The sequence below is a fragment of the Ochotona curzoniae genome, unplaced genomic scaffold, assembly GCF_017591425.1.
Source record: "Ochotona curzoniae isolate NIBS_2020 unplaced genomic scaffold, NIBS_Ocur_1.0 scaffold_3835, whole genome shotgun sequence".
Classification (NCBI taxonomy): Eukaryota; Metazoa; Chordata; class Mammalia; order Lagomorpha; family Ochotonidae; genus Ochotona; species Ochotona curzoniae.
This window is the reverse complement of record NW_024467114.1, coordinates 4735398-4758778: the sequence shown is the minus strand read 5'-3', so window position 1 is coordinate 4758778 and position 23381 is coordinate 4735398. Positions and strand designations below refer to the sequence as shown.

Sequence of the window (23381 nt, the reverse complement as noted above, 5' to 3'; positions counted from 1 at the left end):
CAGGTTGGCTCAGCCCCAGGTGTTGTGACCATTTGGGGAGTGAACCAACAGTTGACAGATCTCTCTGTCTCTCTCTGTAACTGTCTTTCAGACAAATAAATAATTCTTTAAAAAGAAAGAAAAGTGGCTTTAAAGCTACAGTTATTTAGCTTTTTATGTTTTATTTATTTGTTTTAAAGGCACAATTTCATAACAAGAAGGAGGGACAGAGAGAGAGAGAGATCTTCCATCTGTTGGTTCAGTCTCCAGTGACTGCATCTGCTAGGGCTGGGGGCCACCCTGAAACAGGAGCCTGGAACGCCATCTGGATGCCCCATGTGGGTGGCAAGGCCCCAGAATTTAGGTCACAGCTTCTGGCACTTTTCCAAGCACATTATCAAAGAACTAGATTGGAAAGGAGTAGCCAAGACTCCAAGCAGTGTCCACGCAGGCAGTGGTTAATGCGTGGCACCACAAACTCTCTGTAATCATTCAGCTTTTAAGTAATTCTGTCACACATTTTTAGTCAAATTAAGGAAAAGGAATCTTTTCTTAGGAATGTTCAGAATTGACACACAATATTCGGAATTCAATTGTGTTCATGTACTGTGTATTGCTAGAAGAAAAACTGAAGACTGAAATATTGCTAGTGGTTGGTTTTGACATTGATAAATCCAAACACATTTAAAAATCAGAGGATCTTGTTTTTTCTGTTAATTTGAAATTGCTGTTAGTTTTAAAATTTATTTTAATTTTTAATATTTTGTTGCATCATCAGATGATGGATTTATGACAGTGATTGTGATGTAGTGAAAGAAAGGTATATTGTCATGTATTTATAAGCAAAAATCTCTTTTAAAAAAATACAGCTCTTCTTTAGCCATGATATTGTAGAAAGTAAAGTAAGTGACTGATGGCCAAGCAGAATTTAGAAACTTTGCCCTCCTTTGTAGCAGTCTAGCTTTACTGCCCATGTCCTGAAGGCAGTGTGTTTTCTTTGGGAACTTCTTTTTTTAAAATACTCACTCATACTCCATGCAGAGCCAGTGTTATCCAGTAATTTTTCATTAATCAATTTATATCATGGCTGGGAATGACCATTTTTATGAGAAAGGACAAAGGGTAATATTAACTAACTTTGAAGTCTTGCTTTAAGAGATACTGCATAGTATAAAAGATTTTTTCCAAATGCATCTAATTTTGATATTGTGGCAAAAAACAATTCCTGCATTTAAAAGAATTTGTTCTTATTATGTTGCCTGCGTTCAAGGATTGGGAAAAAAAAGTCCATTTGTCTGAACTGAACCATTAGATCATTGCTTAAAATACATTCTGATAGCATAATTTCCTTCTGTCACTATTTTAAGCAAATCTCTCTTGGCCACATTCCATGTTTGAAATGTGCTCATATTTAAAAAAGGGTTCTGAAATATCAGTTTCCCTTATGATGTTAATGAAATGAAGGATTTTTTGAGAATTTCCATGCAATGGACATGTCTTTGTATCTCTGTTAAATGTATAATTCATAAGGGGATTATGTATGCAGTGATAACTGTTTATGTGTGTGGAGGTACTCACCATTCCAGTTTATATAAATCACTCCTGTGCTAACAGGTACTTCACAGTAGCAAGGACGTGTCTTGATAGAGTCCTTAGCAGCCGGGAGGCCTGCCTGGTTTGCCTTGGCTCAAGGCCTCTCGGCAAAGATCCAGTCTCCTCTGTGGAGAAAACCACACACGTGGGGACCCACACGCGGGGCTGAAGGGTGTGTTTGTATTCTTCAGAATTGAAGAAACCTATGGGATGTAATTGAGTTAGGCGTGACTGGTTGGGAAATAACTAAAAAACAACTGTATGGAAAATACTCCCTGGGATTTAAGCAAAGTTGAAGATATTAGGTAATTGAGCTCTGTTTGCTGAAAAGGACTCACTCGTTTTTGTCATGATATCTAGTGTAGAATCAGCAGAAGTTGCAGAAAGAGCGTTGGCACAATGAATTGTGTAATAAACATTCAGTAGTACTTTTATTAGTCTCTTCATTCTTCACATGTCTAAGAGAGTAATGGCAGGTGTTTATGTTAATCAACTAGGGACTACAGAGGAAGAAAGTCAAGGTTAGGCCTTTTGAAGAATTTACACCCTATGGAAGACAAAACTTAGACTAGATTCTTTTTTTTTTTTTAACCTAAATGCTGATCGTTTGGGGGAGGCAAGGAAGGAGAATGATTTTTTTGGGGACTTCACAGATTTAAGGATAAGCAGAAACATTGCAAGGTCTTTCAAAAGTGGCCCACCTTTCTCTAGGACTCCTCTGAGACAGTTTCTGGACAAATAAACCCTTACTCCAATCTTTTCCCATACTCTGGACCAAACAGCAGTGAGAAGCAGCCGGAAGTGGCCACATGTGCCAGGAAGGACCCGGATCTCAAACTGTGCCGTGTGCTAACACCCAAAGCAAGCTCTGAGATGGAAGTTGGCTTGCAAAGTAAAGGCATGTGTCTGGGATCAACACAGTTGGGAAGCAAGCCAGGAAAATGGTGTTAGCCCAGTGCTCAACAGAGTATTTTTTCTCCTATCTAATGCGCTCACTGAGACGATCAGAATTGTCTTTGAGAAAATCCGTGGGATGGTGAATTTCTCCTGCTTATGCACCACTGGCAGTTTTCCCCAGCAATTTCAATAAACCCCCATTTTCTTAGCATTGACGTCTATGGCTCTTCTCTACCTGTTTTTACCCTGCTCTCACCCTAATTCTTGTCCAGCCACTGCACCCTTCCTCATGCTCTAGTGTCTGCCTAACCCCATTCTGCCTTTAGTCAAAGTTCCCCCTGGTTCTTTTCAAAATAAAGTTCTGTGCCTTTGCTGAAGTCTCATGGGATTTCAGATTTCACTCATCATTTATCTAATATTACTCTTTGTTTGCCTTCTGCTCTCTAAGGCTTCACCTCATCCTTTGGAGACTTAACTTTGTGTGTATTGGAGCATTTTCTGTTATGCCAGTGTCACACGTCATCACTCACTTGGGTAAATAGTCCCCTCTCCAGATTGTGTGCTCCTCAAATGAGACACATGCAGCAGATTGTCCACCGCACAGCAACATGCAGTAATGTGTTTCTTACATTTTTTTTTGCATGTTTACTTTTTGGCTTTTGGAATGGAGAACCAATATATTATTCTCACTAATGAACGTACCCATGCTTGGAATAACAGATTTTAAGTTTGGTCTGATGAAAAATAAGGACATTATGGGAGGTTGGCCTTGGCACTAAGACTCCGTTTGGGATACATACGTTGTCCCACACCAGAGTGCCTTGATTCTGGCCCTGCCTCCACCTCTTCTGGTCACTCTGCCAGGTGGCTGTGATGGCTCAAGTTCTGCATCCATGTTGGAGACCTGGATTAGATGCTGGGCACCTGGCTTTAGCCTGACTTTATAACAAGTGAATAGCCTAGCCATGGCTGTTGCTGTTTGATGAACCAGCAGTTGAGAGATATCTACCTTTTATTCTTCCTTTGCCTTTCAGATACTTTTTTAAATAAGGATATTTTGTATGATTTAATTAGAGTGACGTCAGTGTGTGTGACTGTGGAGGTGCGGCATCATCTGTCTAACGCTGTTGTCAAGGACTCTGGTGCTTCAGTCTGTCTTGCATTCGCAGTGCTGGCATTACCCTTGGGTCGCTGGCAGAACGAGTCACATCCAGACAGGGAAATGTCAAGGAACAAACAGTCATCACTTACCAAGTCTCTTCCCAAAGAGCAAGGGAAATATTTGCAGAACTCTGTCTTCCATTCCACTGGCAAAGCTCCATCAGTTCTGGTTTCTCAACCTGCAAAGGGGAGTAAGGCCACTCAAACTGTCACGCATCAGTCATCTCAGGCAGATGGAGTGCGCAGGTGGTGGTCACAGTGTACCCACTCTTACAGAGGGGGAAGAGAGACTGGGCCTTCCTAGTGGAGTAATGCACTTAAGGGGGTGACTTTTCAATTTAAGCTGACCAACTGCAGGCAAACAAAAATGTCTCCTCAGCCAATAAAGAGGACTGTGTACTGCTTATTTAGATAAAATTATGAAGCTTAGCAAGGCCTACACAGAAATTATCTAGAAGAATTTTTTTTCTTTTAGGGGGTAGCCTTGGAAACTCTTCATTGCCAGTAAAAATCCTTGAAATTATCTATTTTGTCCACTCTGCATGATAAAAATTGCAAGTCTACTAGCCTAACACAAATGCTTTTCATGCTTATTCAAGAGATCATTCGCCTCTGTGAAAACTCCCCCTGGTTTTTAATTTAGTATAGGCTTTATGGAATTTAGTCTGCTGCACCTCTTTTCAATTTGGTTGATACTACGTAAGCTTCTCTCTTTAATATGTGACTGAGTGGGTGGTTGATGTTGCTGGGCAGCAGTAGATTATAATTTGATTTAAAAAGTCCAATATTACTCTGTAGTCGTAATGTATTTCCACATTATCCACTGGATATGTGATGTTTGGAAAATCTTGTTTTTAAAAAAGAAAGAGGTAAATGTGGCTTAAGCATTATTGGATATGTTTATTAGCAAGCTTATACTGTTGCTTTAAATGATTTGAATCTGTCAATCTCTGATTGAAACTAATGCTAGGCGAGCAGGTAAAGCATGGAGTATTTCATACGCAGTGATTGTCTCCTCACAATGTAGAACATGAGACTCAGTCTTGCTGTTGTTCATTTCCGTGTGAGTGACAGCACGTTTCAATGCACATGACAATGAAAGAGGTCACTGATCATTTGGGGTCTGGGCAGGGGATGCTCATGTGTCCCGTGTGTATTTGAACTGCTTTGGGAATGCTGATAGAATTTGGGTAAACTTTACGTCAATGTGAAGTGGTTTACATTTCGGTGTGGATCTTAGGATTGCTTCCTGGTTGCTCAGTTAGGATCGGGAGAAGGGTGTTTGGGAAAGGGAGCACAAAGGAATCTTTTCTCTCTTCTAGGTGTAGATTTGTCATCTTTTATGTTATTCTGTATTTTTTTGTTTTAACCCTTAACATGCCACCTCATGCCTTGAAATTAATTGTAATAGTCCTCAAAAAGGGTGCACATGAAACAATGGATATTTACATGTTTTTATCATTCCTTTATAAGTGATACATATGGAATAAACATACGAATGAAAGAATTTGACAAGTGTACACTAAGGTTTAAGGACCAATGGTTCCTAAACCAGTGTCTTTAAACCACCCAATGTCTATCAGTTTACTAAAACCGAACATTCTCTACTCAGGCAGCTTCAAGTAGTCCTAGCAATAATTCATATCAAGTCCAGAGCCTTCTCAACATAAACTTTAGGAGTCGTATATACAAGCTAAACGTTTCTCCTTGCCCTCTCTTACTGTTTTTTCTTTAATGGAATCAAAGTTGACAGTAAAGAACATATCTGATACTCTGGATATATACTTAGTTGGACTTTTGAGTTGATGAATTATTGAGAGCCTTCCATCTGAAGATGTTATTCCTTTTGGAAACAGTTCAAATCTATATCAGCAAAATGAATCTCCAGCTCAGGACACAAATAACTGCCCACAAAAGGAATGACTGATGCTACTATTTCCATGCACATGCTATTCAAGCATTTGTTGTTGGTTCTCTCTCTCTCTCTCTCTTTAAGATTCTGTCTATTTATTTGAGAGGCAGAGTTAGAGAGGGTGAGATTAAGAAAGATCTCCCACCTAATGGCGTACTCCCCAGATACCCACAACAACTGGGGCTTGGTTGGACCAGAGTCAGTCTCTCCCATGGGGTGCAGAGGACCAGGCGCTTGGACTGTCCCTCCCCTTCATTGCTTTCCCACTTACATTATCTGCTGGGACACTTTGCCACAGAACTGCCCCCTCTCCTTTATTTAAGTGGGCTATTGAAACAGGCATGTGGATTGATAAGAAATAACCTTTCTTTAATACTGGAATTGTGTATTTTTTCTGTTCATCCAAAAGTGACTGATGTGCCAAAACATGGGTGAAATGGTGAGACAACTTTACCCTTTTCTCCGTTCACTCTGTAACACTGGTCTCCGGGGCTGGTCTGGTAACTCCAGTGGACCCCAGGCACCCAGGAGATTAGGCAGGATGGACAGTTGTCATCTGGATGAAAATGGAAACATCACTTCTACTATGACATTCCCAGCATCATTTGTAATTGAACTTCCACTCCCTCTGCCTGTTGGCTTCAGCAGTGGCAGGGCCCTGCGGTGGGAAGCCTATGGATTCTGCTCTGTTGTCACCCCAGCGCATTGCTGACCCTCCTTCTTCTAGGCTTCAATGTTCTGGAAAGTCCTTCCACTACCAGATATAGAGAAGGAAGAGAGGACATTGAAAGAATGTCTGTTCTACTGCCCTGGTCAGACATCATGTCTTGACATTGAAAGCTCACTTTTCTTCTCTGGGCTCTTGTGTGTTTTGTGTGTTTTCCTTTCCCTTTATGATTCTTTGGATGGGGCCTGTTTCTCCTACTGTTCAGTTCAGTTGTATTTCTCATGGATTTCAACCAAGCTAACCCATGAGAAAAATCCAAACTATGATTAATAATCTAGGCAAAAAAAAGTATTTAAACAATTTACTCATTTTAAACAATATTCAAAACTAATTGATTTTACATTTATTTGGAGGAAATAATCATAATCATCCTGTACTAGTAAGCTAATTTGAAGACTTTGGCTTGTGAAACTTACGTATACAATGTCTGAAGAACTACTTTGTAGTCATGCACTTATATAAAAATGTTTTGCAAAAGGTGGAGTGTATATATCCATAGTCACACAGGACAGAATAGAATTGAGAAATTCCTATTGCCTGGTGTTTTCACCATACCCTTCCAATGTTTAGGCATAGAAAATACTTACCACTGTGTCACATTGCATATGATTTTCAGTAGCATTACACTGTGGACTGAAAATTAGCAGCCAAGAACATTGGGGTACAGCGTATAACTTAAGAATGTGGCCGGGTATCTACCTAGGGTTGTGTAATCTGATGGTTATACAGCAATAAATCAGTGCATATATAGGAGAATATCTTCATGATCAAATATGCATAACCGTATCAAAAGTATCTTCATTATCTGTGCCCAAGAAAGCCACTTAAATCACCATGAATTGTTTGAAGGTAAAGCCTACAATTTACATACATACTGATATACTAATGCTTTGTATCTTTAAAATTTCTTATTTAGAAATAATAAATATTTGGATACAAAGAAGACTGTAGGCTCAAAAATGAGGAAGGACTATGTCAAAGCAATATAAAAATTTCATCAAATTTTTACAATGAAAACGCCATATTTTTGTGTAAGACCCCGAGGTGAGATCATTTCACTTGTGTAAAATAAAATTGAGGTCCTCACAAAACTTTCCCTGTGAAGAAAGGGTAAAAGTTGCTAAAAAGGGAAACATCAGACAGAATGTAAAGATAAAGTGTTGAAGCTGAAACCTACATGTTTTCATAAGGCTCATTTAAAAAAAAAAGAACGTAAAGTATTGCCAGATTTCTAAATGTGGGTGCTTTTTCTTCCCCTTGGTGATGTTATTGACAGTTTTATGTTGTTTTGTCCAGATTGAATATGGAAATTGGGGATGTGATGATAAAATTTATGCAAGTTAGTTAAAATTCATCAAAGTACACATTTATTTTTGAACACTTTTATCATGGAAATCAGAGAAATGAGTTTAAACTTTACATACAATTTTCCATGGGATATTTAAACACCCCTTTTTTTGGCAGCCATGAAAAGGGCTTTGTTATTTCCTTTTACTTAAGGAAGTCTAAAACAAGAGAGTTTTCATGCTGGAGGATTCTGTGCTTGCTGTCTGTTTCATTGAGCATAAGCAGAAAGTCTCCCACAAATCACGATGACCTTCTGACTCCCAGTCTGTTGAGACATTCTGGGGCTCCTTTAGACATTTTCATCTCAGACTTCACCCTGTATGTCTGTTCTGTGTTTAAAGGGGCAGAGAATAAATCTACTTCTCAAAAAAATGAAGTCACTGACCAAAGAAGAGGGTCAGCCTTGTGAATGAACAGTTGAAATCAAGAGGATAAGAAGTGGAATCCGTGTGGCCGTGCAGTTAGCTTTGGGATACAGGCTCCCTGCCGAGTCCCGAGGTGATGAATCTGTGCCTGGGCAGCACACACTGCCCAGGAGCCATGCTGTCAGACAATCGCCTCCTTCATGGGCAAGCTGGAACACAGGTCCAGCTGGGCCCTGCAGGCGCTGTCAGGGGGTCACCGGCTGCTGCGCTCTGCTGTGCCTCTGACACGACCTCCCTCTCCAGGCCCAGTGCTAAGGGAAGAGGCAGGTTCATTTCACTGATGCCTGGTGCTCACTGGGTATGCTGAGGCGGGCAGGGAGAGCAGTGCTGTCCCTGGATGCTGGAGCTTGGCTATCGGATGCAGGGAGTCATGGACCACTTGGGAATGGAAGCCATGCGTTGCTCACAGACTGCTGTGGTGACTAACCCACAGGAGTAAAGTGGCCAGTCCACTTGTAGAATTTTTAGAGTTTGTGTTGATTTATTTGGGTATTTAGTATTTCTCTTTCTCGCAGTCAGGCATATTTACTGAGAGTCCCCTATATTCTTAACACACTTATAGATACTGGGAAGGTAATGGGAAATGGAACAGGCTAGGCCTGTGTTCTGCCAATGCTTCCAGTGTGAGAGAAGAAAAAAAGGAAATGTAAAATATCACTTCTTGAAATTTGTTATTTTTAAAATATGTGGATATTCCTGAACAAGCGCTTTTGATTAGTTTTCAGGAAAGGGCAAATGGTGTTTGGATTGATACTGATTTGTAACAGGGTATAATCCTCAGGAAACCAGGTGCATTTCAGGTAGAATGCACTTTACCCAGGGAGGAGGAAATTGATGATATGTGAAATACCCGCATTAACTGGTACATGGTAAGGATTCGGTAAATATTAACCATGAGTTCTGTTCAGCTGGTATTGCCTTGGCAGAGATCACGTTCTGTTTTAACGTTGGGTTACTGGGAGTTGGAGCTATGCGATGTCCCATGCTGCTGAGTGCAGGGGAGGGGCGCTCATCTGCCCGTTGTGCATCGCCTGGGTCTTCACATCAGGACAAAAACATCCCAAACTGAACCTACCCTTGAAAAATAAAGTGCTCAATGTTTATGGCCAACACAAATTAAAAGATGGCACAGTTTGTTGGAAGAAGGCTAAAATGTGAAAGAGACTTTTGAGCCAAGGTTAGGGAAAAAAACTGACCAAGGCACTTGTCACTAGACCCTGCAATCCAGCTTCTGGATTAAGGCATCTTTTTTTTTTTTTTTCTTAATTTGTAACTCTCAGATAAGAATATATGTATGTTCTTAATTGAGAAAAACTTCTCTCTATAAAGGCCATTTCAATTATACAAACTTCACTACTAGTACTCCTGTCTTTATTATTTTTTGTAAATTTTAAAATGTTTGCTTATTTGAGAATAAGGGTAGGAGTGCGGAGAGGGAGGGAGAGAGGCATAGAGAGACGGCGGTCCTGCCCGCTGCTTCACCTTGCAGCCAAAGCTGCTACCTCCATCCCTGTTTCCTACATGGGCGATAGAACCCATTACCTGGAGCCGACATTGTGGCCTCTCAGGGTCGACATTAGCAGCAAGGTGGAGTCAGGAACTAGAGCCAGTACTCTCCTGAAGGACGCTCGCATCCTAACTGCCAGCCAAGGTGCCCACCTTGCCTTGTGCAGTGCTTGATCATTCAGGCTTGGCTGTTCTGCCTCCTCTGGCCCTTGGAGGGTCATTGAGATCCTTGTGCCATATGGCGTGCGGAATGACATTTTCCAGCGTCTTTACCATCATTTGGAAACGTCTATCCTGTTCTTCCACAGACAGTCACTGTCTCTAGGCTTCTGAATTTTTGCCTTTAATTAAGTTTTATGAATAGCTTGCAACTTCCTCTCGTGCATCCCATTCAGTCGTTTTGGCAGTTCGGAATTAGTCCGAAGGGCACTTGAATGACCCTGGGCTTGCTGACTTGAGTCAATTAAATTGCTTCCCCAAAGATGAAACAAGGGACGGATATAATTAGAATTTCCTTCGGATGTTGTTACAAGGCCTTATCATTATTTGAATGTTTCTGTGACTTGCTTAGCATCCAATATTTTAAAATAAAGTCCCTGGCATTTTCACTTTACAAAATGATAACAGCTAATGAATTATCTGAATTTTGAATGAAATAGTCATTATATTTTATTTGTGAGTTCTTTACTGCATATTCTCAAATACAAACGCAATATATAATTGTGGATTTGGGATGAAATAAGCATATAAAATCTATATAACAAATACATTTGTGTTTTTAAATTTATATGCCATATTTTCTCAAGAAAAATATTACTTTTATTTGTGTTTAAGATATTTTATATTTTGTCAGCACATGCAAGGAGAGACTGAGGGATTTTCATCTCAGAGCAATCTCTTCATCCTGGTTGCCTATGTTCTGTCACTCTTAATAGTCAGAATAGTACACACACACACACACAAAGTTTTACAAGTGAATATTTGATCCTTCCAATGTGGCATGAAAACATTCGTTGGAAATGATAAATTATGAAGGCAACATAAATATACTCACTTGGTTGCCAGTGAATTGTTGAATATGGAGAGCAGCTTGTCAAGCATATTTTCTATTGTTAGCCTACAAGTTATCACTTTCCTAGTGAAGAAAATGTATACGTTTGTTTCCTCCTGCTTTTCAGTCGCTGTTGTCTAGTTGTGAGAGAATTAGCACTCAAGAAAATCAACTTGCAAACCCTAATTGTTTCACAGTGCTTCGGTTAGTTCTTCTATTCCAGATAACGAAGCTGTGAGTGTGTGTTGGGCTTGCTCCAGCGCACAGGGAAGGTCTCCACTGGACTTCCCTGCTTGTCTGCCTGCCCGCTGACAGAACAGTAGGCTTCCTGTGCACTTGGAACCCTTGCTTATGAAAGCTGTGTGATCCCAAGTGTACTGCAGCCAGAATGGTAGCCTTGAAGTCTGTATCTGGTCCATCATGCATGGTTAGTTAAGAACTAATGTGCTGTGGAAATATTTCAGAGCAATTAAGACAGGGCAGCGACTCAAGTGGCATTTCTGCTTCTTGAGTGACTGTGATGGATGGAAGAAAAATATCCGGGATGACTTTGAAGGCAGTAGTGCAGCTGCATCAACTTTTAGAAACAGGGGTATGTGCTTTGCTTTGTTCTGCTTAATGCAGCTTTGAGTCTATCAGGATGCTGTGTGTGTAAGGTGTTCAACTGGAAGACACTGTCAGTCAACACAGCAGTGAGGAAACCCAGTCCCCAAGCTGTTCTCATTAACTAGTATTCAAGATGGCTTTTTAATAAAAATCATTAGAAATTATTGATAATTGTTTGAAAGTACTGATATATTAATAACTGACATGGCCTTGCTAAAGAAGAGGCAATTTCAGAGTGGATTGATTGGACTGTTGAGATGATCTGTGGTTCTCAGATACCTCTTGGATATTTGTAGATAGCAGACTGAAACCTGAGGCTATGTGTGTATTAATCAGAATTAGCATCTCTCTGCTTGGCTATGTATCTCTGTGTATCTCCTTTTGTAATTCTCCCTCTCTTGCTGTTAACTGCCACTGTATTCACCTGTGTGTGTGTGTGCACACAATTAGAGAAGTATGAAGTAGTAGTGGTATGCTATTCTATATGTCTGTATATATATATAATTTCTAGGGGTCAGTTCAAAAGAATGAAAAACAAAACTCGTTTGACTACTTTTGTGCCAAGTATGTTTTGTTTTACTATTTCCTTTGTTACTTTTTAGATTGAATTATGAGCAATTCTGTTTCTTGAAATGCCGTTCCAGTTTGGAATCAAAAGGTAGATGTTTGTTCTAATGAGTAGGTGACAAGGAAAAGAAAATCCTACCACGAAGCAATTGAAACGTCATCTTGCAAATATTGACATAACTACACTGATCTTCTTTTCCTTCTCCATAGTCTGGAAGATAGTAAGATATCTCGTAGGTTTTTTTTAAAGGTAAACTCTGTGACTTGCAAATTCTTGTCAACATTGTGTCAAAATAAGCCAAAATCTAATCTCAATAAATGTCTGATTTGAAAGTTTCCATTTTACTGTACAAGGTAATATTTTCTTTATGGTATTATCTTGATTCCCAGTGCTATGAGCCAAAGGTAATTTCTATGTTTATTTGATTCTAGACATGAAGAAATGTAAGATGAATGATGAAAAGCTAAAATACTTTGGGAGAAAATATTTTATGTAAATGTAGATGAAAAGATTTACAAACCTTCGTTCTGGAGTTGACCAAATTCTTGGTGAAGTGTTTACCTCCCGATGAAGACCTCAATGCCCTGAAATTTACAGTTCATTCTGTTACTTTAGCAGTGACAGTGACACATTTTACTTGTAGTAATATGACATCAGTAACTGATAATGCACAAAAGAGCACTGGAGTATCTTTTAGAAATTTGTGCTCCTTTGTGAAACAAGTAGGAAAAAATGCAGTTACTCTTTTGGTGGGATGTTCCTAAGAAATGGGAGTTGAAGCATTTCACTAAACTATTACATTAGAGTGGAAACTGTTAGGAGCAAGTCCTGTAAGAACAGTGGCTCCAGTATAGGGCCCGCTGAAGCCTTGGCTCACCATGAAGCGTCCCTAAGGCTCAGTGGGCACAGACCCTCGCCTCAGCATTCTCCCCTCACTCTGCATGTCTCGTAGAAACAGAGTTGCCCTTTTATCAAGCTGTCTTCCTGACTCACCTCTGAGTGCTGCATTGACGTGGTGTTCCTCTGTGTCGACTGTGAGAAATGAACTGTAGCGGCATGATGCTCACTGGGAAGCTTTCATTCCGTTACAGCAAGGATATAATGATTGCTTTTACATTTTAGTGTTCTTCCCTCTGCCACTTCCCATCTTCCTTTCTTCCTTCCTTCCATTCTTTCCCCTTCCTTCTCTTTTTTCTGAGAGGGGGAGAGAGAGAAAGGGAGAGAGAGAGAGAGAGTGAGTGAGCCTGTCTATTGCTTTGGTCCCTACGTATCTGCCATGCTCTACTGGCCAGCTGCAGTCAGGAAGCTGGGGACTCTTCTGAGCTTCCCACTTGGGTGGCCGAGCTCAACTAGTTGAGCCATCACCTCTGCCTCTCTGGGACATGCATTAGCAAGAAGCGGAGACCAGTAGCCTGAGGCAGGACTCAAACCCCAGATCTGGGATATGGGAGGCGGGCAGCCAGCCACCAGACCAAACATGCCTCTGTTTTCTTTCAAACAACTTTTCCTTCCTTGTAGGGTATCAGTTTATATACAGTATCAGTTTAGTATACTGAAACTCACATGTTTATTTTACTTTATTTTGATTTATCTGAACGAAGGAGAGAGAGAGAGCGATTGATTTTTCTCTCCAGTGTCTGCAGTCAGCAGCCCTGTCTCCTCTGGTCTCCTCTCGGGTATCGAGCCATCAAGCACTGGCTCGGAGGTCCGGTTCATCTGGATGACGATGAGCGGCTGAGCCGGCGCCTGAACCCACGCTCTCTGTTATGGAATGTCAGTGTTCAGTTGCTGAGTTCAGTGTCTTCTCTCCAAGCTAAATTCTGGAGGCTTCCTTTATGTCATAACTGAATGACTCTTCCCATACACTGTTTGAGGAAAAAACAGAACAGAACAAAACTCCTGCTCAAGAGTCATTTACTTGATAGTATAGAGTTGCATATTTTCTTGTAGCATTAACACCAGTAAGATTTTAATCCTAATATGTAAATATTTATCCTAAACATTTTTTTTGTGAAATGTAAGTAAATTGATCATCATCTAAAATAGGAAAAAACAGGGTCTTGTTTATGAAAATGACTGAGAAGAAAGTAATCTGGACTGTATGGCAAATAATCTATAGATTAAACTGATTGGCCGATCATGAATATGCATTCTGCATGCTGGCTTGGGTCCAATGGTGCAAACGTGTCCTTCTCAAAGTCACCATTATGCAATGACCCCTGAATCAGCAGGTATAACATTGCAGTGTTTTAAGGTGAAGACGTTAGGGTAACTGGATTGTATACGAAAAGTTACAGTGGAAGATTTTATGTACTTGTGTATCACCACAATTGAAAATAATGGAAATAGAATCAGTAGGGAAGAGGTGGGAGGATATCTTGGTGTCTTAAGTTCACTCTTCTTTACTTCAGGAAAGATGCCATCAATGCCGAGTGCTGTTCTCAAAGGAGAGACAGTGAACACTTCAGCCACTAGTTTTGCTTCTGATAGAAATAAGCTTCCAAATTTCCTGCAGGCTGAAATGTTTCATTTAATCATTTTCTTAAGATTCCAGGCTTCTAGGTTCTTGACAGTCTATTAGTTGGCACATGTGTGGTTCATTTTGATACATCCATTCACGGACCTGTACAATTTACAAGTGTCTGTGCACTATGAACTAACCTATTTCTATCCACCAACTCAGCGTCCTGCCTCCTTTCCAGGGTACTCATTTTTTTTTTTTTTCCGGAATCATTCACATATGAACCTGAAATGTGTCTGTTGCATCTTAATTGTGTTTCTTCTACAAGGACTGTGCTGCTTGGGCACTGGAGAGTTGCCCTGTGGTTACCCAAGAGGGAATTCCTGAAATCCATCCATAGTGGTCCTCATCTCCTCTGGTCCCTGGCAGTAACTGCTGGACCCAAAAGTATATGAAACTGCCACAGTGATTGAAGTCATTTCTGAATGAAAAATATTTTAGTTCATTTTTTGGTCCTATTGCTGGTTCTAACCCTCGGCATACACACACACACACTCCTTTAGATTGTAATTTGTGGGTTGTTATAGATGAATAAAAACGCTTTATTTTATAGCAATAATCTCATCGTGTATTATGTATTACTAAAGTTTTGAGAGCTATTCTCTGTTCTTCCTATTCAATGATAATTAAACCTGAAAATTTCACTTTGAAGATAGTATCTTCTACTTACAGGTGACTTCTGTATTGTTTGTTATTTTTAAATTCAATAAGTCCTTTTGCTGTGTGTTCCCTCAGGATATCTTCTTATTCTCTTACCCATCCAGGCACTGGGGAGAAACCTAATAAATGCCTGTTAGGAGCTCGTGGAGCATGCAGTGCAAGCAGCCTGGAGCGTGTTTTTCGTGTCGCGTCTTGCCCATAGCCGCACAGGGAGAGTTCTTGCTATAAACTGCGGGAGTCACGTTAGCTGTTGGAGCCTTATGCTGCAGAAACTTCTTGACAGAATTCTTAAACTCTGTTTTAAAAGAAGTCTTACTGATAAAGACAAGACTGTTAAACATGATTAAAAGCTATCAGCCAAGGAATTTGCTGCCCCTGACCTTAACCAGTTGCCCCAAGAGCATGCGTTAGGCCATAGTTGAGGCTCCTGAATCAGGAGACACCTGGGTCAGATGTCGGGCCTGCTGTGGCATTACATCCTCTGGCATGTTGTTTTGAGGTTGGATGACTAAGTATCCTGACCTGGAGATGAGAATAAGTACAGGCATCTCATAGGGTCATTATAAGATAATGCTTACACTTGTAAATATTTAGCAGTGTGACAGATGTGTCTGGGCTCCATGAAGGTTAAATATTGTCTCCAAATCCACACTGGTCCTTGGAATGATAACATGTGCTTGTGACAGAAGCAGAAGTGGTGCCAGTGCCTCACTGCCGTGTTTATAATACACCGTTACCCTGGGTAAGCTTGGAGGGACAGGTGAATAGTGCCTCGGATTTACAAACATCCGAAATGCCCTGACATCTCCCTAAGACCCTGTACCCTTGTGCACATCATTCATCTGCTATGAGATCCATTCAAAGAGAAGCTGGAAGAACAGCAAGTGAAAGTGTGCGGTCCAAATCTGTTTTCCTTTTCAAGCTGTTCCAGATGACTTTGGAAGAATATTTCAATCTCAGAACTCTCCCAGGAACTCTTCCCATGACAGGCTTAACAGCCAGGCTTCAGTCTTGCTCATCCATTTCTCCTATCAGAATTGCAGTGTGTAGTGGCATTTTAAGCATTCAGCTTCTAACATACTTTGAAATGTTTTACAGATTTATTGGCCTGCAGCAAAAGAACGGGTGGAATTATGCAAATTAGCTGGGAAAGAAGCCAATGTAAGTATGAAGCCTTAAAAAGTTATCTTTGTTAAACTGCTGCTGATATGATAGTAAATATTTATATTCAAATGTACTGAATTAATGCCATTAATGTATTGTTCTTAAGGCTGAATTAACATAGGGTCTGTAAAGATTAATATAGTATAAAATATTTCTGCTTTGCCAAAAATAATGCTATTTTTATAAAAATCCAGAAACTCAAAAAATCTATAATTCATAATAATTTAATTTTGGATATTATTTTTCTAATAATAATTAAAGTGATATTTAAAAATTAAAAGTAAGCTTTCAGAAAATATTTTATCTTTTCTAATTTCTTAAAAGTTAAAAAAATAATATAAAAAGAACAAATTTCATACACTCCATAGGTATAGTTCTAAGAAGACAAATATAATAACCATGACCCCCCTGCCATCATCAGTTTTTGCAAAGACATAATTTTAATTCACTATTTTTACCACTAACAAAATATTCAACAAATAAAAACTAGGAGGTCCACAGCTCCACAGGAGTATAAATAAAAGGTAAACACGACAGTCGTATTGCAAAATGTTGTAATGTGTTTCTAAGGAATGTTTATTTTTCATTTATGTATGTGCATTTGTAAGCATAGTTGAACATCACTCATTTAAGCTTCATACATGTGTAATTGATATAGTTTCACTTGTATGGAAATTAAACTTACAACACACAGAAGGGTCTTTGTGTGATGACACTATAGAGACAGAAGTAATTGGTTGAGGATCGATGATGCAACATCCTGGCACAAGAACTAGAAATAACTCACAAATGTACATAATGATATGAAGTGACTCTTGAAAGATAAATATAGAAGTACTTCAGAAACTGCATGGAAAGCAAAGTTGAAATTTAAGGTTATTTATTAAGCCCTTTCTTAAATCAATGCAGTGATTTTTCATAACACGAATTGTCTTTGAAATTAGAAAGATCCCTCATATATTTCAAAAATTTTTCTATACAAAAATAAACTTACATTTTAAATCTATTTAAAAAGATTTGCTTATTTATTTGAAAGATAGAGTTACAGAGAAAGAGAGAGAGAAAGAGCTGTACTAGTTCATTCCCTAATGGCTGTGGTGACAGGCTAAAGCAGCTTTGGAAGTCAGCAGCTTCATTGGGATATGTAAGTACAAGGGCCCAAGCCCTTGGACCGTCTTCCATTGCTGCTTTCCCGGATACAGTAGCAGAGAGGTGGGTAGGAAGTGGAGCAGCTGGGACACAAACCAGTACCCAGATGGAATCCTAGCACTGCAGGCGAAAGCTTAGCTTAACACTTCCTTGAGGTGCATTTGTAGCTGATCCAGACATGAACTTGTAGTTTGAGCTCCCTTGAGGGCTGGAGTAAAGGCTGACTGTAGCTAAAGCCTCCAGCATGACTCTGGGTCATCCTGCTCCTTTCCCTGCATGTCCCTGTGCCATCTGCAGCAGTGCCTGGGGAGCCTGCGACCCTCAGAACAGGGGCTCCGTGGTCTCCTCTGACATCTTGTACTGTGTCCGTGGAGAGAGTTGCTCTGGTTTGGAGAATGGATCCTACCCAGGGTCGCTCAGAGGAGTTTCTAACGTTGGGTAGAAGCATTGGCATCCCACAGCATCATTTGCATCTTTTACTGTAATCACAACAACATGGGCTATTCAGATGGGTACTGTCTTCATATTTAATAATAACAAGTAGTGTGAGGTAAAAGCATAATTAATAAGGGGAATTCTCTATGAATGTAATGGACATAAACCAGTAAGACACTCGAAGCCCATTGAATTGAGCAAAGTACAAGAGTCTGAGACAACAGCTGAGTTTACATGACCATTCGCCCATTTGCTCAGCAAGTATTTTTTTTTAATTTTATTTTGACATTCTTTACATAGTTAATTAGGGTACGAAGGTTCAAGGGCTACAGGAAAGTGGATAATACTAGTATGTTTTCCATATTGTTAGCTTTATATTTAAGCTCAGCAAGTATTTTAAAGAGCGTGAAAGTGCACATAAACATATGGCATCAATTCCCAAGAAGCTTTCAACCTTATGGAAGATGGTGATAACTCAAGGGATGACATAGATGTAAGGATTGTTCTGTGAAACAAAATAACCAAAATAATACAAAGTAAACTTTAAAATTTGTATACCCAAATTTAGATTAGTTGTTATTAAATGTGATCCTTTTATACACATCTGTGTTAATAAAAAGTGTTGACATAAAAAAAAAACGGAAGATAATTATTGTGAAGATTTTGTTTAATTTGAAAGACAGAATGACAGAGAGATGAGGAGAGGGGAGAAGGAGGGGAAGGAGAGAGATTTTTCCATTCAGTGGATTACCCCCCAGATGATCACAGAGGCCACTTCCACGATGCAGAACTCTACCCAAGCGCCCCACAAGGTGACGGGCTCTTGGGCCATTGCTGCCGCCCTTCCAGGCTCATCAGCAGAGAGCTGGATTGTAAACAGAGCAACTGCAGCTCCAACTGGTGCAGCTTCACACCAGCTTCCCAGATGGTGGCTTAACCTGTGCTGCTACAACCCGGACCCCCATAGGAAACAATTTCTGTGTTTATTTTGCCAGAAGCAAATGGAACTAAACTCTCCCATCACATGTTCTTCTTCTGTGGCTCCAGTATTCCAGAGCCCAGCCTTGAGCGGATGCCCAGATCTGCCAAAGCATCAATGGTCTAATGAACGTGTGGGGAAAATGTTTTACTTCTTTTTTGCTTGTTTGTTTCTTGTATTTTTTAAAATGCTTTATCTCTGAGGGTTTTCAGAATCAGTTTCCTGAGTGAACCATGGAAACATGGTGTAACCTGTGTGGTTTAGTGTTATCTTTTGCATGTTGATTGTATGATGGAGAAACAGACAAGAAAAGGATATTTTCAGTTGACTCCCATAAACTAATGTCAGTTTTTTCCCATGGTGTGGATGTGGGATAAACACTCCTGCTCAATCAGTGAAGGTTTAAATTGAGACCTGTTCACTACTTCCAGTTACACAGTAACCTGATTGCCCCTCTAAGTTAAAGGAAGCTGAGAAGCTTTCTCCAGTGTATCCCTGAGCAGGCGGACTCTTGTTTATGGAATGTGTTCTTGTAGTTTCTTCCTGTCTGTGAGCACGTGACCACCTCCAAGCTTTTAGCATCTCTGCTGCTGTTCCAGGGTGAGACCAGCGTTTCTCTGTTGAAGTTGGGTGTTGAGACTTTAGCTAAGAAGACGTTGTCTTCTTACTTGCAATGTGTTCCTTTAAAAGGATTTTCTGTTTTGGTGTTAGTGGTAAGAGCTAGCACTGTTTTATGATTTTTAAAAATGTTTTGTTTTATTTATTTATATATCTATTTATTGAAAAGGTTTATTTATTTTAATTGCAATGTCAGATATATAGAGAGGAGTAAAGACAGAGAGGAAGATCTTCCATCCGATGATTCACTCCCCAAGTGACCACAATGGCTGGTGCTGAGCCAATCTGAAGCCAGAAGCCAGGAACTTTCTCCAGGTCTCCCACACGGGTGCAGGGTTCCAAGGCTTTGGGCCATCCTTGACTGCTTTCCAGGGCACAGGCAGGGAGCTGGATGTGAAGCAGGGCTGCCTGGATTAGAACCGGTGTCCATATTGGATCCTGGCACGTTCAAGGCAGGGACTTTAACCACTAGGCCATTGCACCAGGCCCTAAATTTTATTTTTGATGATGTTTACATAGTCGAGAAGGATGCATGCCCATGTGGACCACTGATTAGGGCAGGAAGGGATGAAGAACAGGGCAAAATGGATAAGACCATTGTTTCCAATTTTCTTTTTCTTCTTCCAGTATCTGGGGGCAGGGGGTAGAGAAGCAGAGAAGCCGCAGCCAGGATTCTAACCATATCATACCTGGAGATGGGGACGCCCACCCAGAATCATCCCAGAGTCCCCAGTATGGAGCATGCTCTGGGGGTACTGCTCAAGTGCTTTTGATAGCTCTGAAATACCACTGATTCCATCGTTCCAAGGATGAGAAATTCTGCCAGGGGACTTTGGCTGATATAGTCCACCTTAGAGTCTCCATTCATCCAAATACTTGCTGTCAAAACTTGTCCAATTTGTTCTGTGCTGAATCTTCTGCTCTGGTACCAGGTGTCCTCTGTAGGCCCCAATGAACTGCCATATCTGCCATGTGAAACTGGGCATGCCTTCCACTGCACTGTCTTCAGCAACTGATGAGGCACAGTTCTGACTCATGCACTCCACGATCAGACCACAGATCCTGGGATTATTCCCTGTGGTTGGACTTCTGACTCCAGCAGTTCAGTTGGGGGGTGGTTCCCCGAAGAAACCTCACTAGAGGTACCGTAGACCTGACTCCTGTGTGTACCAGCCAACACAGAATCCTATTCATTTCGTCACCCACAGCAGCCAAGTATTTGGTGGCATTTGTTGGCCTAGTTTTGTCTCTAGCCCCATCTGTTATTCAAAGCAGATGCTATATCCCAGCCCGACCCTAGCCACCACACACTCACCCTCACATACACCAGCAGGAACAGCAGCCCAGTTGGAGCGACCCCCAATAATTCCACAATGGTTTCTGTGCATGCTGGTATGTGCATCAGACTGGTTGGGTCTGTCTCGCATCCCATTTGGCTCTTGTACACACCAATGGGTGCTGAAGCCTACCTCAGCCCAACAGACCCCACTATCCAACCCACACTGATGCTGGTGGGTACTGCCACCTATCTAGCCAGGTCCTTGCCCAGCCCTGGTTCTCGTAGAGCTGGCACTTTTACATCACTTATCATGTTTAAGGAAAGCCAACTGAAGCTTTACAGCATTTTATTTAATCTTCACAGTAACACTGAATCCATTATTGTTATTATTAATTTATTTATTTTCCAAGTGGAAAAACAAAAGCCAGCGAAATGAACGGACTTGCCCAGTATCACATATCAGGTAGAGTGGAGTGAAGAAAGGAAGGCATGTTCTTGCCGTAGGTGCTTGATCTTCGTAGCGCTCTAGAACCAGCACGTGAGGCCCCAACGCCTTCTCTTCCCGTTACTGCAGTGTGTGTCCTCATTCTGAACAACTTTGTTTGGATCTTGACAGGAACAGAGAGAAGTCTAGGGTTTTATTGAAATCTGTTATCACCATTGGTGCTACGCCCTCCTCCCTCCTTTCTGGTAATTTTTACCTACTTCCCCAGAGAATGGTTAGGATTAACAAGTGTTTGGAGAGACCGAATCTACACAAAGGTATTATACAACTGCAAAATAGTGAATTATTGACTACTAGGGAAGGTAGTTAATTGGGGGCGGAGGCAGGGGGAGGTGAGAAAATGGAAGAGAACTATGCCATTTCTTGCACAGTCAACAATTGAAGTGTAGAAAAGGTGGGGTGACAGGAAGTACTTGATAGTATTTTCATTTTTAAGAAAGAAGTGTGAATTGTCTTTGGTCCTGACTGACCAGTCCTAGAGAAAAAAAGCACAGGTGAGCTACCCTGGGTTCCCACTGGGATGAGGTACCCTGGGGTGCCTAGCTTTGCTGAGTGAAGCCTGGAGAAGGACACCTACCGTTAACCCGTTATGATGCCATTCTCTCACTGTTTTACTGCTGTATGCAGTCTAAGAAGAAAGCTATGGGAAATTTTCAGATTATATACCCTAAGCCAAGAACATCAAGTCTTGTGTAATTATCTCCTGCTCCATGGTCACTACTCCAAGATGGCTAGATGCACTTTGATATTACTTATTCTATCTTATCCATTTACTATTTTTTCCAAAATGAAATAACTATGTGCATAGTCCTTTAGAACATTTTTTTTTACTTTGCAACTTGCCATAGCATTTTCCCATGTCATTAAATTCCTTTTTATAACACTGCTTTTAATAGCTACACTGCATTCCTTTATGCATTATTTCATCATCCCCTATTGTTAGAAGTTTGGTACATATCCAGGTCTCAGCATTGTAAAGGATCCTGCGCATGGATACCCTTAAATATAAGCATTGTGAATCCCTTTGAATATTGAGTAGACTTTTACTAGTTAGATACAGATTTTTTAAAGTAATCATTTATTTGAAAAAGAGAAACTCGGAGAGAGAGGCAGAGAGATTTTCCATATGTTGATCCACTCTCCAAGTGGTCATAATAGGCTGGGCTGGGCAAGATCTAAGCCAGGAGCCAGGAGCTCCCTGAGGCTCCCCAGGGGTACAGGGACAAGCTACCTGGGCCTTTCTGTGCTGTTTCCCAATGGCATCAGCAAGGAGCTGGTTCTGAAGTGAAATGGGACAGAAACTGGTACCACATTGGATGCTGGCAGTACAGAACCTGCTCTATTTTTTGGGAAAAGATTTACTTATTTATTTGAAAGGCAGATTTATACATAGAGAAGGAAACACACATACACATGGTCTTCCATCTGCCAGTTTACTCCCTGAATGCAAAGGCTGGGACTGGCCCATCTGAAGAACCTGGGAACTCCATCTGGGAACCTGGAACTCCATCTAGCTTTCCCATGGGGTGGAAGGGAGGAGGGACCCCAGGGACCCCAGTGCTTGTTCACCTACTTTCCCAGCTGCTTTAGCAGTCAGGACTGCAACCTACACTGATTCCTGATGTCAGCATTACAGGCAGGAGTTCGAGATATTACAACATGATGCCAGCCCCAAGGGCAGCTGCTACCGCCTTTCAGAGGAACTTTACATTGCTTGTACAAAGCTGGTCATGGGTGATGGGTGTCTCTGTTCTCTTGCTACTGTTGTATACAGTATGCAGCAAATGACTAACAGAAATTCATAGAGGTTAATAAAGGTAATACATTTCATCTTATGAATAAGCAAAAGTGTTTCTATTTCTGCTGAGATTGTATTACCTTGAATACTAAATATTTTATGTAGTTGTAAAATTGGGATTTTAAAAACGTGATATTCTTACAATGTGTTTATTTTAGCGTTTATCTTTTTTTCCTATGTAGCACAGATTTGTAAAGCAAATATATATACACATGTGCATATATATTTAGAAACATTTATGATCTTATAAACCTACGATGTTAGTACTTTGTATCTATTCATGGAGAAATATTCTTATTACTTATTAGATGTGTAGATTTAACTAAGTAGGAATATTTTCCCATATTCTTCTGAATGTTTTGGTAGTTTGTCATAATTGATTATACTGTTATAAGAAATCTCATGTGAAAACTCTCATTTTTAAGAAGTAAGTGTGATAATTGGCTATTGTATGTATTTACTTTCAAGTTATTAAAGTGGTTTTAAAATTCTAAGACCTAG

General features: G+C 40.5%; 1 protein-coding gene across 1 annotated transcript in view; it reads left to right on the top strand.

Annotated features, from left to right (window-relative positions):
- SEMA3D (semaphorin 3D) overlaps positions 1 to 23381 on the top strand; it is a 96440-nt gene that overhangs the window by 11350 nt on the left and 61709 nt on the right. The window contains exon 3 of the mRNA XM_040964931.1: positions 16052 to 16114. Coding sequence (XP_040820865.1) covers positions 16052 to 16114 — 63 coding nt within the window. The remainder of the gene's footprint in view (positions 1 to 16051; positions 16115 to 23381) is intronic.